The following is a 14,177-nucleotide window of genomic DNA, read 5'->3' as shown; positions in this document are numbered from 1 at the left end:
AACCGAAAAAAGTGAAAATTAATATTAAAATTACAATTAATTAAATTACAATATCGCGTATTTCCTCCACGTGCTCTTATTAAAGTTTCTACCCGTCTAGGCATACTGAGAATGATGTTATCGATGGTCTCCTGGGATAGTCTCCGCCGTGCCTCAACTACGGCGATTCGCAGTTCACCCACGTTGGTAGGAGCTGGAATTCTGGACTTCACTTTTCTTTTAAGCATGTCCCAAACGTGCTATATTGGATTCATATCCGGTGATCTCGCCGGCCACTCCATAATAGTGATATTCATATCATTAAGATAAGCTTGAGTTAACCGAGCGGTATGCGGCCGAGCATTATCCTGCATAAAAACAAAATCGTCACCGATATATGGGGCAAATGGTACGACATTTTGTTCTAAAAGTTATCTGATATAGCGGTCTGCAGTCGTACTCCCTCTGTCAATCACTACCAAGTCTGTGCGAGCTCCCAAACAAATGCCCGCCCAAACCATTATTGATCCACCACCACCGTCAATTTGATTTAAGAGAATTCTGAACTCATCACTAAACAATACCTTATTCCATTGGTCCGCGTTCCAAAGTCGATGTTCCTGAGCAAAAGTTAACCTTTTTCTACGATGATTTACCTCGAGCCTTGGAGCCTTGGCGGGCACAAATGAAGCTTCTTCGAACCTACTTCGTACCGTACGCTCACTTACGGTTTCACCCTGCACTGCTTCTAACTCATGTCTGGCTTGGACGGCCGTCAAACGAAGCTTAATGAAACGATCGACCCTACTCGACTGTATTTTCGTACTTCAATTTGTAACGTTTTGGCCCAGATGGATCAGCGAAATTTAAACGTTTAAATCCTTCACCTGATACTGTAGCATAAGGTTGCATGTCCACAATTATGTAATCCATAAATTGTTTTATCAATTCATTTGACAATCTGATGATCATCCGGCCATTTTGCTGAAGGCGGATAGATAGAGATATTAATTGTTCTATAGTAGGTTGATGCTGAGTATCATTATGATCAATATTAAGGCGCTCGGGCTTTGAAATAGCCGGTTTCAAACTGTTTTCGTGCAACTTACTACACGACTTACAAATAGCCTTTGATGGATGTAATACAATATTTTTTTCATAATATTCCCAAATAGGATTTACTTTTAGGCTTATTTAGTTTTCATCTGCAAAAATAAAATATTATACCTTCTTAGTAAACATAAACATTAAACACATTAAAGCGAAACAAAACTGAAAAATAGCACCTGATAAGTCTGTTGTTTAAAAATAAATAGGTCGTCAAATTTGATCAAAACAATTCTCGATTAATTTTACTAAGAAACGGTACCTAACGGTATTTTGTGAATTTTAACCCTTAGGTACGTATTTTCAGCAAAATACGCATAAAGTCACAAAACCCTATCAATCTGTAATATATATTTAATTTACTTATATTTATATAAAACAACTAAGCCGCTTTATATTCCACCGCAAAACTTTAAGTAATGATCTTGCTTTCACCAAACCAGTGTAATTAATCAATTTACAAGTATCAAAAATCAATTTACAGTACCTAATCACAGCAAGTAGCAACACAACACTTAAAATAACTTATTTTAATTTACTGTGTTTAAACAACCATCATTCATTACTATTGTAAACATAAACAATTACAAATACTGCTCGAACGAGGCGAAGGCGGCCGGCCGCAGTTCGCCAGCCGGGACTTCAAGCAATCACACACACACTCTTTCACGCACTTAAGCCAATCGACTTCGAGACAAATTTCTCGGTTGGATTTGTAGCCGAGAATGCCGAGATCTCGGTCGAGCCTTAGTCCTAACTTTTCTTTCCCGCCAATCTATCTTGTTACACTCGCGTCATCCGCCATAGATACAATGCTTTTCTTTAATAGTCTACTGAAGGTCATTATTCTATTTTCAAAACATGGTTTGTTGATATATTTAATATAATCATCGGGCTTATCATAGATAAAGTGCTGTAATTCCCTATTTACTAACACGTTCATCCATTTAACATGTTACACTAATGTTAGTGATGGTGATAACTGCATTCGTTAACTTAAAACTATAGCTAGGAGGGTTCCAAATGCGCCCTGGTCTAAGAAGAGTCCAAAACAACATTTTATATATTGCTCGAACAGCCCTCTTCTGCAGTACAAAATTGAATAAATATCAGCAGCATTACCACATAATAATATGCCGTAGGACATAATGCTGTGAAAGTAACTAAAATACACAAGCCTGGCAGTTTCTATATCTGTCATACGACGTATCTTTTTAACCGCGTATGATGCAGAGCTAAGTCTGTTCGATAAATTATTTATATGTGGGCCCCATTGAAGTTTAGCATCTAATGTTATACCTAGAAATATTGTCGTATCCATCAGATCCAATTCCTCATTATTAAGTTCTATAATGGTTTTTACTTGTTGAACACTAGGTAACGTGAATTTAATACACTTAGTTATTTTTCCGTTCAAAGCTTAATTATTGACCTCAAACCATTGTACTACTTTAGCGAGACATTTAGGGCCGCCGTACACGGACTGCTCGAGCAGTTAGCGGCTGAGTGAAATACACGGACCGCTCGAGCGGTCGGCGTCGACTGCTTGAGCTGTCGGTTGTTGACTGCTCGAGCTACGACTCAACTGCTCGAGCAGTTGATTTTCTACCACAGTCGAGTCATGGATTCTGACGAGGAAGCACTGCTTTTGCTGCTCCTGCTCAGGCGGAGACGACGGCGGCGACGTCAAAAGAGAAAATTTTGGGTTCATCCAATTTTGCAATTAAGAGAACAACGTGGACAATTCCATCATTTGTTTATGGAACTTAGAAGTGATGAAGAAAAATTTTTCAACTATTTTAGAATGTCAAAGTCTTCGTTTGATGAATTGTATAATATACTAAAGTCTCACATTAAACGGGAAGACACAATTATGAGGAGAAGTATCGAACCTGAAGAAAGACTAGCAGTAACATTGAGGTAAGAAAAATATATAGTAATTATTAAAATTTTTATTCATTAAAAATATTGGAAATTACATCATCGGACATTACAGAACATGATGAAAGGTCTTCAAATTGAGAATTTTGGTCATCAGCCATTGATGTAGAGGGGCCGGTTGCTGATCTAGAGGGACCAGGCACTGATGTAGAGGTAGAGGGGCCAGTATTATAACCCCATGGTCCACGATAATCATTAAACGATGAATATCCCCTGTCACCATAACTCGAAGGATATGTGTGATTTGTCATCCCTTTAAAGTATTTCACTACGTTAAGTATTTCGGTCTTAGCATCTAATTTATAATGCTCATTAATTTTTTTGAATTCGCCAACTAATGATAGTAAAAACAATTTATCTTCATCTTCATTATCAATGCGCGAATTCTGCGTTTTTTCATCTAAACGTTTGGATAATTTTTCAATTAAGACGTTCTCATCTGTGATTTTAGTAGTTAATTTTCTTTTGTTTCTTTCTCTGGGTATTTTATTTTGACCATTTTCGGTTTCTCCGGACGTAATTTCAGTGTGCTCACTCTCTTGTAAACTATTTGTTTTGTCGGGTCTATCTTCTATTATTGCCTTTAAAAAAGACATCTGCTGATAATATGCATATGGCCGAATGTTGAGGGCTGCTGAACCACTCTTTGGTTTAATTTTTTTAGCATATCTGGTGTATCCATCTCTTAATGTTTTCCATTTTTTCTGTATTAACATGGCTGTAACAACAAAAAAATATAAGTTAGTATAATTGATTGATTTATAAATATGTTTTACAGGTATTTGGCAACTGGATGTACATTTATGGATTTGCAATATAGTTTTAGAATAGCATCAACAACAATAGGTAAGATAGTGAGGGATGTTTGCAGAAATATATGGATACATATGAAGGATATGTGTATGGAACAACTAACTAAAGATAAATGGAAAGACATAATAAATGGTTTCAAAAAAAATGCTCAGTTTCCGAACTGCCTCGGTGCCGTTGATGGCAAACATATTAGAATAATACAACCCGCGCAAAGTGGATCGTCATATTATAACTATAAAAATTATTTTTCGATAATACTTCTAGCAGTATGTGATAGTAATCATATGTTCACTTTCGTGGATATAGGCTCATATGGAAGGCACGCTGACTCGACTATTTTCGAAGAGAGTTGTCTATATAAAATGTTACAAGAAAAAAAGTTAAATATACCTCCACCTTCTGCAATATCACAAAATGGACCGTTATTACCGAATGTGTTTATTGGGGATGAAGCGTTTAGCTTGCAGGAAAATTTAATGCGTCCATATGGTGGCAAGAATTTACCAGAGAAAAAAAAAATTTTTAACTATCGGTTATCACGTGCGAGGCGATATATTGAATGCACGTTTGGCATATTAGCTAATAAATGGCGGATCTTTCATAGACCACTCAACGTCAACGTTGATTTCGCAGTGGATATAGTAAAATCATCGTGTGTTCTTCACAACTACGTAAAACAACGAGATGGAAATAAATTTGAGGATACGTTTGAGGGTCTTCCTTATTCTATAATACATTCAACCCAGCAAGTTCGTCCAGGTGGACCTATGTTAACAACAATCCGTGAAGAATTTGCTAATTACTTTGTGAGCGAAGAAGGCAAACTAGATTGGCAATGGAATATGATATAAATCAAAAGGGCGCCGTCCGTATAACATAGCCTCTGTATTCTTTTAAATATTAAAAATATAATAAGAAGCAAAACAACTATTATATTGTTACCAGTCTGTTTTTTAATAATAAATAAAATAATAAATGTGTGTGTTAAATGACTGACTTTTTTACTTACCGATTTGATTTTTTTCTTCAACTGGTTTTTCATCAAAGTTCTCAATTACTTGGGCACAAATAATTGCCCATGCATTGTTCTTCTTTATTTTGTCGCTGTGTTCCTTAAGTTTATAGTTCCAAATAAGTTCTTGCCTTTAATTGCGCTAATAAGGGCATCACTATCGCACACGCCCTCCATGTTCAAAAAACAGCCGGCAAATGAGAAAACAGACGCCGCGAGGCCGCAAAGGGCGGGGGGGAGAGGGAAGTCGGAGAGCTGTCGACTGCTCTAGCGCAGTCAACGGCTCGAGCAGTCGGTGTATGCCTCGCAACCGCTCGCGAGCGGTCGACGGCACGATGGAATTTCATCATGCAGTTGACGGCTTGAAGCGGTCGCGACTGCTCGAGCAGTCGTGTGTACGGCAGCGAATGAATGACTATAGTTCACTGCGCGGTCGCGGCTTTAAGCAGTCGGTCTCAACTGCTTGAAGCAGTCCGTGTACGGCGGCCCTTAGATGTAATGCTGCTACATATGTTATTTCTTGAACCAGATAATTATTTCTAAAATAATTTAATGCTGCTTCGTCTTCAATTATGTACAGCTGGTTGTATTGTGGTTTATGACCTTGCAACGGATTCAATTTTTATATAAATTTGCCCTTGTACCTTATAAGTGAAAAATCCCGGAGGGAGTGTATTCATTTTTTTATTTATGGATGCCATTGCAAATACTGAATTATATTGTCGTATGTTGTCCTTTAAATTATATAAGGTTCAGATGTATTGCCTTTGTATAAATCTAATAATGTATCTGGAATTGGATTTAATGCTCTATCTGGATCTATGTATACTTTCCCATTATGACAAAAATGTTTAAAATGATTTTTATTTTTTTCACCTAAAAAATGAAGTGCATTGAACACATACATAAATCATAGAACCAACTGAATGTACTGATAATACTTGAATGGAGTTATTTGAAAGTGCTAAATATACATAATTAGTCCTGGGGGGCCGATGTTCTGTACTAAACCTGCTTGAATATTTACGTCTCGTCTGGAGGACAACCACCAACTTTCGCCACAGCGCCAACGACATCTCCTTTCGACACTGAGTCATCCAGGCCCGCTATGCGCATTTTAGCACACTTTACCGGCCTCGAGACTCGAGCGATCTCCTCGCTGACCACTTCCTTAAGCCTGAGAGCTAGGTCGTCCGCCTTTTCAGCGCTGGAGGCTCCAGGCAGCTCCAGAATGCGCCCCCCAGTAGCGGCTTTCCTGAAGCGGAGGCTGGTTATGCCGAGGTCAGAGAGAACGATTTTCTGTCTGGCTTCAGCCAATACTCCGGCATACGAAGCGCCTCTCCTCTCTGCTTCCGGCTATAGAGTGAGAACGACAGCAGAAGAACGAGGCGGGCGAAGTTTAGGCACGGATTTTGCTGTTCCCGGCCTCCCTCCCTGCTTCGTCTTTTGCGGCTGCGAGCCACCCTTGTCCTTATTCTTGACCCTCTTTTGGCTGACCTTCTGCCATTGCGCCTCCTTGGGTGCAGAAGGATCAGCAGGGCATCTTGCCGCCGCTGGCTGAGTACTAAGTTAGTAAGTTGACATTATCATAGTTGAGACATACATACATACATCCATCTATACATTAATACTCACAAACTTTCGCATTTTTAAGTAGGATGGTACGCATCCACTCGATCGTTGTCCCAAATGCCTTGCGACTTGCTTTTATTTGTGAAGAGTTATGTCCTTAATCTCCAACAATATTTATCAGATCTTCATTAAAATAAGACAATGCATGCTTGATAGTATACGCTTTCAAATAAAAACTTGAGAGGTGTCAAGGGACACCCGGATGGAACGAAGTTCCTTTCGATTAATTAGTGAAGGAATTGTAATAATTTTTTTTTTTTTTTAATTTATAATAATATTTTTTTATTATTAACAAATATAATGTTATATAAACTTAATCAGTAGGCTCAATTTTCGTAATAATTGGCTTGGGATTCTATTTTATTTAAATGTCTTGAAAAAACTGCATCAATTATATTTTGTTGTTGATTCTGCTGGATTATTGTTAATTCTTAAATCAAATTCTTCCTCTAGAAACTGTAGCAATGGTTTTGATTTTTCATTACTGAAGTTGATGTTAAAATCACCTGCTAAAATGAGTGGAACTTTATCTAAATTTTTTTGTATCTGCTAAGCGTTCGAGATACATCTTTAGAATACTCTAGCAGTGCTCGATGAATGAACTCCTGAATATCTATTAATTTGTTATTTGGTGAGACATATATGACTGCCATGATTAAGGTAACACCGTTTTCCATTACACACTCTGCTGCACATAAATCTGCAACACTTGTACGTCTTACGTGCAAGTCCTGAATATTGTTCATTATGACCGACATATTTGGTGTTACAAGATTGGTCGTATCATTTATGTTGTGATATATCGCAACTCCACTTGAACGAACAAAATCACGTTTAAAGTGGGTTATACAATTAAAATTCGGTATATCACATTCTTCTCGATTGTCCAACCATGTCTCTGATAATAACAAAATGTTAGTTTTTTCTGTAACAGAGTCTATTAAATCAACTGAATGTTTACGAAGGCTTTGGACGTTGAACGTACACAATGAAATGCCTTTATCTCTAGTAATGAAATCAATGACAGATTTTGCCTTCGTTTCAAGCTTATTAAATGACAATCTCTGAAACTCTTGTACTAGAGATATTGTTGATGAAGCTTGTACTCGATTATGATGAAATCGAAATTTAGTTTCATCATCATCAAATGTAACGATAAATAAACCTTCGATGCTTGTTACACGAGAGAGAGCAACATAAACATGTTGTTGTATTTTGTCATACTCTTAAACAATTTGATCAAATGTTCCAACTTCTGACTTATGAATAGTCATAGCACAAGCAGAAATTATGGGAAAGTGTTTACGTTTAACAGTAACTCCTTTGCTATTGAGATGACCTTATCTGGAGCTTCTTGCAAAATTGAATTGTTGTAACTGTCTACAGCGACATTAGTATAAAATAAACGAACACCATGAGGACTTAATTGTCGAGTTTCTTCTTTGTTGAAAAATCTTGATTCGATAATTTCTAAATAAGAAAATGTTCCAAAACTTCACCATTGCCAATCTTTGTAAGTATTAATGAAAATGCAGCATTAGCCTGTCTCATGACTTGCGTTAGTTCAAAAAATTTAAGACCTCGCCATAAATGTGGACCAACCATTCTCGTTTTAATAGGTTTATATATCAATGTTGCCCTTACTGGTCGAGCCTGTCGTAAATCACTGCCGTTAATCAATGCCGCCAAAATCAACATTATGATTTGCAGTAATTTGTTTTAAGCGCAAATCAATTTTGGCTAACAGTTCTGCGCTGATCATGCTGATTTCATCAATAATCAATACTTTGACGTATCTAAAAAGAGATCTGTACAAATGTAATATTTCAGATGATAATGGCAATAGTTTAGAAATCGAAATTTTAAGAGCAGTATGAACTGTAGTACCATCAATTGCCACAGCAGCTTTACCAGTAGATGCGCAAACTATATACGAATTACAGTAACCATCATTGTCAGTATATCTATTGTAGTTTTCCATTATAAGTTTAATAACAAAAGTCTTGCCACTGCCTGCAGTGAAAAAAACTTGAAATGGTTGCTGATTTTGAGTTTGAAGATGAGATATAATATGCATCAAAAGTTCTTTTTGCTCACTGTTAGCCGACCTCATTAAGTCGTAGAATTTTTGAGTATCCATTGTATTTTCTCTTTTTTTTGCAATAGCACCAAGTTTGCTGAGTGTAGCATTTCGTATATCAGCATTAACGACAGAATTAACATCCTGTAGTAATCTTGCATATGGATCTTCTTCAAATATGACATTAGCTTTGTTTCGCAACTGTTCGTCTTCATTGTCATCATCTCTACCTAACTGTCTACAAATTTCAAGTGTTTTTTCTAGGTCTAAATTACATTCAAACTCTTTCCTACGTTCTAAAATCAAGTTTTTATTATCTTCATAAATTTGAATGAATTTATTTTCAGCAAGAACTTCATTATCTTCACTTCTAAAAGGAATGTGTAGTAACACCATTTCTCGTCTATAATCGTTGAAATTGTTAGCCATATCATAGTCACGGTATCTAATAACTCGACATTTTTCTTTTGTAGTACTCTCCGTGTTTCCTCATACTATAATTAGCAACAAATTGAGCTAATGTTACATTTTCGAGAATTTTTCGTACTTATCGAACCAATTTTCCTTCCATATATTTGTACAGTCATCATCTAAATCACTTAGCTCTTTTAAAGTTTTTCTTATTCTCTGACGTTCTGTTGGGTATATCGTTGGTATGTAAACTGTTGCTACAGATGATTTAGCCATTGGTTCGCGTAATAAATACCAAGCTGCTTCTTGTGCAGGCATTTCCACAGCATGAAGTACATCAATACTTAATTTCTTTGTAATATCTACGATATCAAATTCGGGATTCTCGTCCATAGTTTGAATAATCATCCGTTGTAAATTACTTATGCCTCTATTATGTTTATTAACATACTCAACTACATAAGCAGCACAGGCATATTCGTCTTGAATTATTTGAAAATCCATGTTAGATTGTAAGCAACGAAATACAAATGGGTTAAAAGTATTATGCCATTTTTCAGATGGCGTCCTCCGGTAAAGCAACTTTGGTCGAACTATACCAGCACGGATAATGTTATAATAATATTCATCGGAAACAATATTATTATGAGTATAGTAATGTTCAAAATTGTCGTAATCAAAATTTTCTAAATTAGTTTTAAGTAACTGGTAATGTATTTTATACTCTTTAAACTGATCTGCAGAATAATCAGAATCTGTGTCTTTCATTGGCATTAATGTTATTGTGTTACGTGACGGTAAAAAAGGCGCTCCAAATCTACAGTTATCTTTTTTATTTGGATCCATTTTTTTATAGCATGTGAATGTGTGCTTATGTGTTTGCAGTTTAATATTTCCAGATGCGTCTGATTCGGATACTGAAACTAATTTCTCAACCATTTCATTAAAATCTTTGGAGTTATTTAATAAATTGACTGGAGCATTATCCAACCACAGAAGTAAATGAGCATGAGGACTTCCACGGTGCTGGAATTCAATTCTCTTAAAGTTATATTTCACTCTATATCTACCAAATGGATTTCCTTTTTTTTGACTCCAATATTCTCAATAAAGAATTTCTTCTTTTCGGTTTATTGGTTCTGCGCGCTGAGCGATTGAACCATAGTCAATTGCTTATTCTGTGGTCAAGTGTTTTTCTTATTTATACATTTTTTTTTTTTTAAAACGAGGAAACTTTTTACATTGAAAAAAGAACTAAGTTTTTTATAAAAAGGAAACGGAATTTCGAAAAGAATTAATAGGATCAGGAAAGGATTAAATAGTATAATAATATGGATTTAATAATAATATAATTTAATAATACGGAATATTTAAACTACTTATTTACAACTTAATATCATACAATAGGATAAATGAGGAAAAAAGTTTATATATACATGGTTCATTAATGGACAAGAGGATGTCAACGGAAGTAGGAAGTGGGATGTTTAACTTAATAAGACCCTGGTAAAATGAATCCCGGTTATATTTTGAGCATGATAAGAATATGTGGTTCAGGTCCCCCACCTCACCACATTCGCACAAATCACTATCCACAATTCCAAATTTCGCCAGTTGCACAGGAGAACAAACGTGGCCCAAACGCATACGCGTCAAGATACATGTCACTCTCCTGCTCAACTTTAAATCCGAGAACCATGGCTTTGACGGAATAGAGTTTTGAATCCTAGCGAAAGATTTACCCTTTGACTGGCTAGAAATCGACCAAGCCATTTTCCAAGATTCCTGAAGGGAATGTTTTGGGAGTGCACATAAATCATAGGCATAGTTACAATAGTCGGCAATATCTCCGCATGATATAGCCTCATTGGCAAGCTGGTCAGCACGTTCATTTCCAGAAATTCCAGTGTGAAAACACCACTGTATAGCCTTTTTCATTACAAGTAAGCAGGAGGTTTCTAATTTTTAAAATAACATGGCTTATCTGGGCATACTTAAATGGAAATCTAGATAAAGCTTGCAGAGCACTCATAGAGTCGGTAAATATGATAGATTCCTTAAGTTTGGCAAGAAGAATATATTCAACAGATTTTAACAAACCAAAGCATTCTCCAGTAAATACTGATGATTCCGGTGGAAATTTTATTTTCTGGACAATATTATATTGAACATGAAAAACTCCAACTCCAACCGGGCCATCCGGTGAATGCTTAGAAGCATCACTATACATATAATGAAAATCAGAAAATTTATTTAATAAAGAATTTACTAACTTATAAAAGTATATTGCACAAGTAACTGCATCTTCGTTTACTAATTGAGCTTTGTGTACATATAACATGTCTTTCAAGACTCATCATTAATTTCTACTCCATTATTTTTTAGTTTGTACAACAATTTAAGCAAATCTGTCCATCCTGTTTCATTAGCACTAAGTGTCATAAAAGCAGTTAGAGCTCCAAATTGTCTCATCGTTGCGAAAAGATATTTTTTTTTTTCTGTCTGCCCAATACCACGCAGAATTTGGTATACAACGAAGAAAAGCAAGATTACTTTCGATACAACTGTTAATGTAATCTTCAGATTGTATATTCTCTTTAGTAATTTTAGTATCATGTCCAACATGTTTAAATGCAACACTAACAGAACTGCTGACTCTCTGTCTCATGATTTTCGCCGCTACATACAGAAGATGTTGTGGGTCAGTAGCACGGCGATCTGTACGCCTAAGTTCACTGGTAGCTTGCATAAATGAAGTAACATTGCATCCATCTTTATACGTTCGAAATTTTCCACCGTAAATATTTGGAAATGAAAGCTCTTCGGCATATTTATCAAACAAAACACTACGTGGAACGCTTTTTTCGCCTGGTGCCATGTGCAACATTTTATTCTCGTCCCACAAGAGTTTGTTGTTCATCTGTGACATTATCTTCCATTTGAACATGTTCACTAATATTATCCATTTCTATTTCTGCATCAATTTGATAAGAATTTAGATTTGCTTCGTTTATTGTTATATTTTCATGAATATAAAGTGGAGTTGTTACTAGATAATCTAACCATTGTTTAATGTGTCCTTTATTAATAAGTCCATGAACATAACTAGTTTTGTGGATTAATTTCTTCTTAATGTGGACATAAAAACAGTGATCATCTTCAATATGTCTTGGCAATTGGTTCACCATTGTATTAACTTCTACAGGAACATTAATAATTTGTCCGTAAATGCCATATTGACCGTTAACATGTCTAAGTCTCCTTATTTGCATGAAGGGAATTCTCGGTGATACAAGTCGCTGCTCAATAAGATTCAATTTTGGCGAATGTGGTGGAATTATCGGAAATGAAAAACCATTGTACGTTGATAGTAGTGGAATTTTTCCTTTATCCATAGCCTTCTTACACGTAGAGCATACTTGAACAGTAGTACCACGTACGTAATTCTGAAAAAATAGAATAATTTTAACAAATAACAACAATAGTGAATTAAGCAATGCTGCACATTGTTATAATGTATTGAATCTTGTATAAAATAATTATATTACCAGCAATATCAATTGTAGAATACCATCATGTACGCCAGTAGTACTTTTTAAGTCATTTTTCCAAAAAAGTCTATCGCAAACAGCACAAGAATGACCAAAAGAATTTTTTTTGAATATATTATAAAATTGCAGATGACCATGGATTTCTTCATAATATTTTGTATATTTTGGAACTGTATCATTAATGTCGTTCATTCCTACGTTGAAAGTAGCAATATCAGCATCATGTTCATCGTTATCATCTCCACTAAGTTCATAATCGGAGGATGTTAGGGAAGATATTTTTTCTGTACGTTGATTTTCTGCTATATTATTAATATTCATTTCTTCAACTTGAAATAATGGTGTGAAATGTACGTCTCGAAGATGTAAATGCATGAAATTTTGCAAGTCATTGACTCTGAAATGAAGGAATTGTCTTTCTTTTATGTTAGTTCTAGTGTTAACATAGTAATTATGTACACAAACATTCTGATTATACACTTTAGCAAATATTTCTATACAATCCATTTCTGCATACTCTGTTTCACTGCTGAGAATTGACCTTGCACCATTTGGATTGATGCATGAGTTGACGAAGGGCGAAGCAAGTAGTTGTTGCCTTATTTGTAAAGGTGACATTGAGAGATTCATAATTTTTATTACAGAAAAAAAGAAACAATTTCCATCTGTAGGAATGTTGACATCTTGATAATAGATTCCTTGTGGCTGTGTACAGTTTCTAAACTGTTGATATGGAACGTGAAATGAATTATTTTGCTGCGTTTCTTCTGCATTATTACGTATTTCTTCTGGATGTTTACATATTTTTGCACTGCAATTATCTCGTGATCTAAAATTAACCAATCAAAAAATATTGATTAAAATGACATCATATTTTACTACAAAAAATATACCTTAGAAAGATAAAAAAAAATCATACTTACACATCTGAATGATGATTTAAAGTGTTCAAAGCCTGAAATTTCTTTTTCCTATCGTAACATTCTTTATTTCTTTGTTTATCAGTTTTAGGTATTTTTTTACTTTTTTGTTTCTTTAATTTCTGCGCTTCATAATATTTTTTTCTTCTTTCTGCATCAGTTTTAGGTTTTTTGGCTGGTAATTGATCAGTCCCACTACATTCATCTGATCTCTCTGCAGTTATGTTTTGTACCATTGTATTTTGTAATTTCTTTCTCTCATGATATTCTCTACATCTTTGTGCATTTGTCTTTTTCCTTTTCCTTGATGTTATAGTTTGTACCTCAGTAGTCGATGCTTTAGTTGATTCGCTATTAAAATAAAAAAGCAAAAAAATTGTACATATACATACACACACCGAAACATTTATGTATATATACATATATATATGTACTCTGTCTGTCTATTCTTTCATACACGTCATAGATGCGCGGGACTTTGTAAACACAACAGAGTGTATATATTTATTATATACTCTCTCGACTTCGTAAACACAACAGCGTATAGGTTAGAACACGCACGGCTTGCTAAATACATACGTTCTGATATTGTAATATTCAAATATGATTTGTTTTTGAATTTATTAAAACTATGACGCGTACACTTGCTAAACACACAAAATGTGGAGATTATAATGCGTATGACTTGGTTAGCACAATAATAAAGAGAGGTTATTGTGCGTACTTGCTAA

General features: G+C 35.2%; 1 protein-coding gene across 1 annotated transcript; it reads left to right on the top strand.

The window, feature by feature from the left end:
• Positions 1 to 2,556: 2,556 nt before the first annotated feature.
• LOC120636340 (protein ALP1-like) lies at positions 2,557 to 4,977 on the top strand. Its single transcript, XM_039907772.1, has 2 exons — positions 2,557 to 3,006; positions 3,806 to 4,977. Exons 1-2 carry the CDS (start codon positions 2,708 to 2,710, stop codon positions 4,689 to 4,691), a joined length of 1,185 nt encoding a protein of 394 aa, XP_039763706.1. The 5' UTR covers positions 2,557 to 2,707; the 3' UTR covers positions 4,692 to 4,977.
• Positions 4,978 to 14,177: the final 9,200 nt, after the last annotated feature.

Source organism: Pararge aegeria, chromosome Z (assembly GCF_905163445.1).
Source record: "Pararge aegeria chromosome Z, ilParAegt1.1, whole genome shotgun sequence".
Taxonomy (NCBI): Eukaryota; Metazoa; Arthropoda; class Insecta; order Lepidoptera; family Nymphalidae; genus Pararge; species Pararge aegeria.
The sequence above is the reverse complement of the archived record's forward strand: the minus strand, read 5'-3'. Positions and strand labels throughout refer to the sequence as shown.

Coding starts and splice junctions, on each gene's coding strand:
- LOC120636340 (XM_039907772.1), top strand. CDS start 2,708: ATGGATTCTGACGAGGAAGCACTGCTTTTGCTGCTCCTGCTCAGGCGG. Junction 3,007..3,805: donor AGACTAGCAGTAACATTGAG/GTAAGAAAAATA, acceptor TATGTTTTACAG/GTATTTGGCAACTGGATGTA.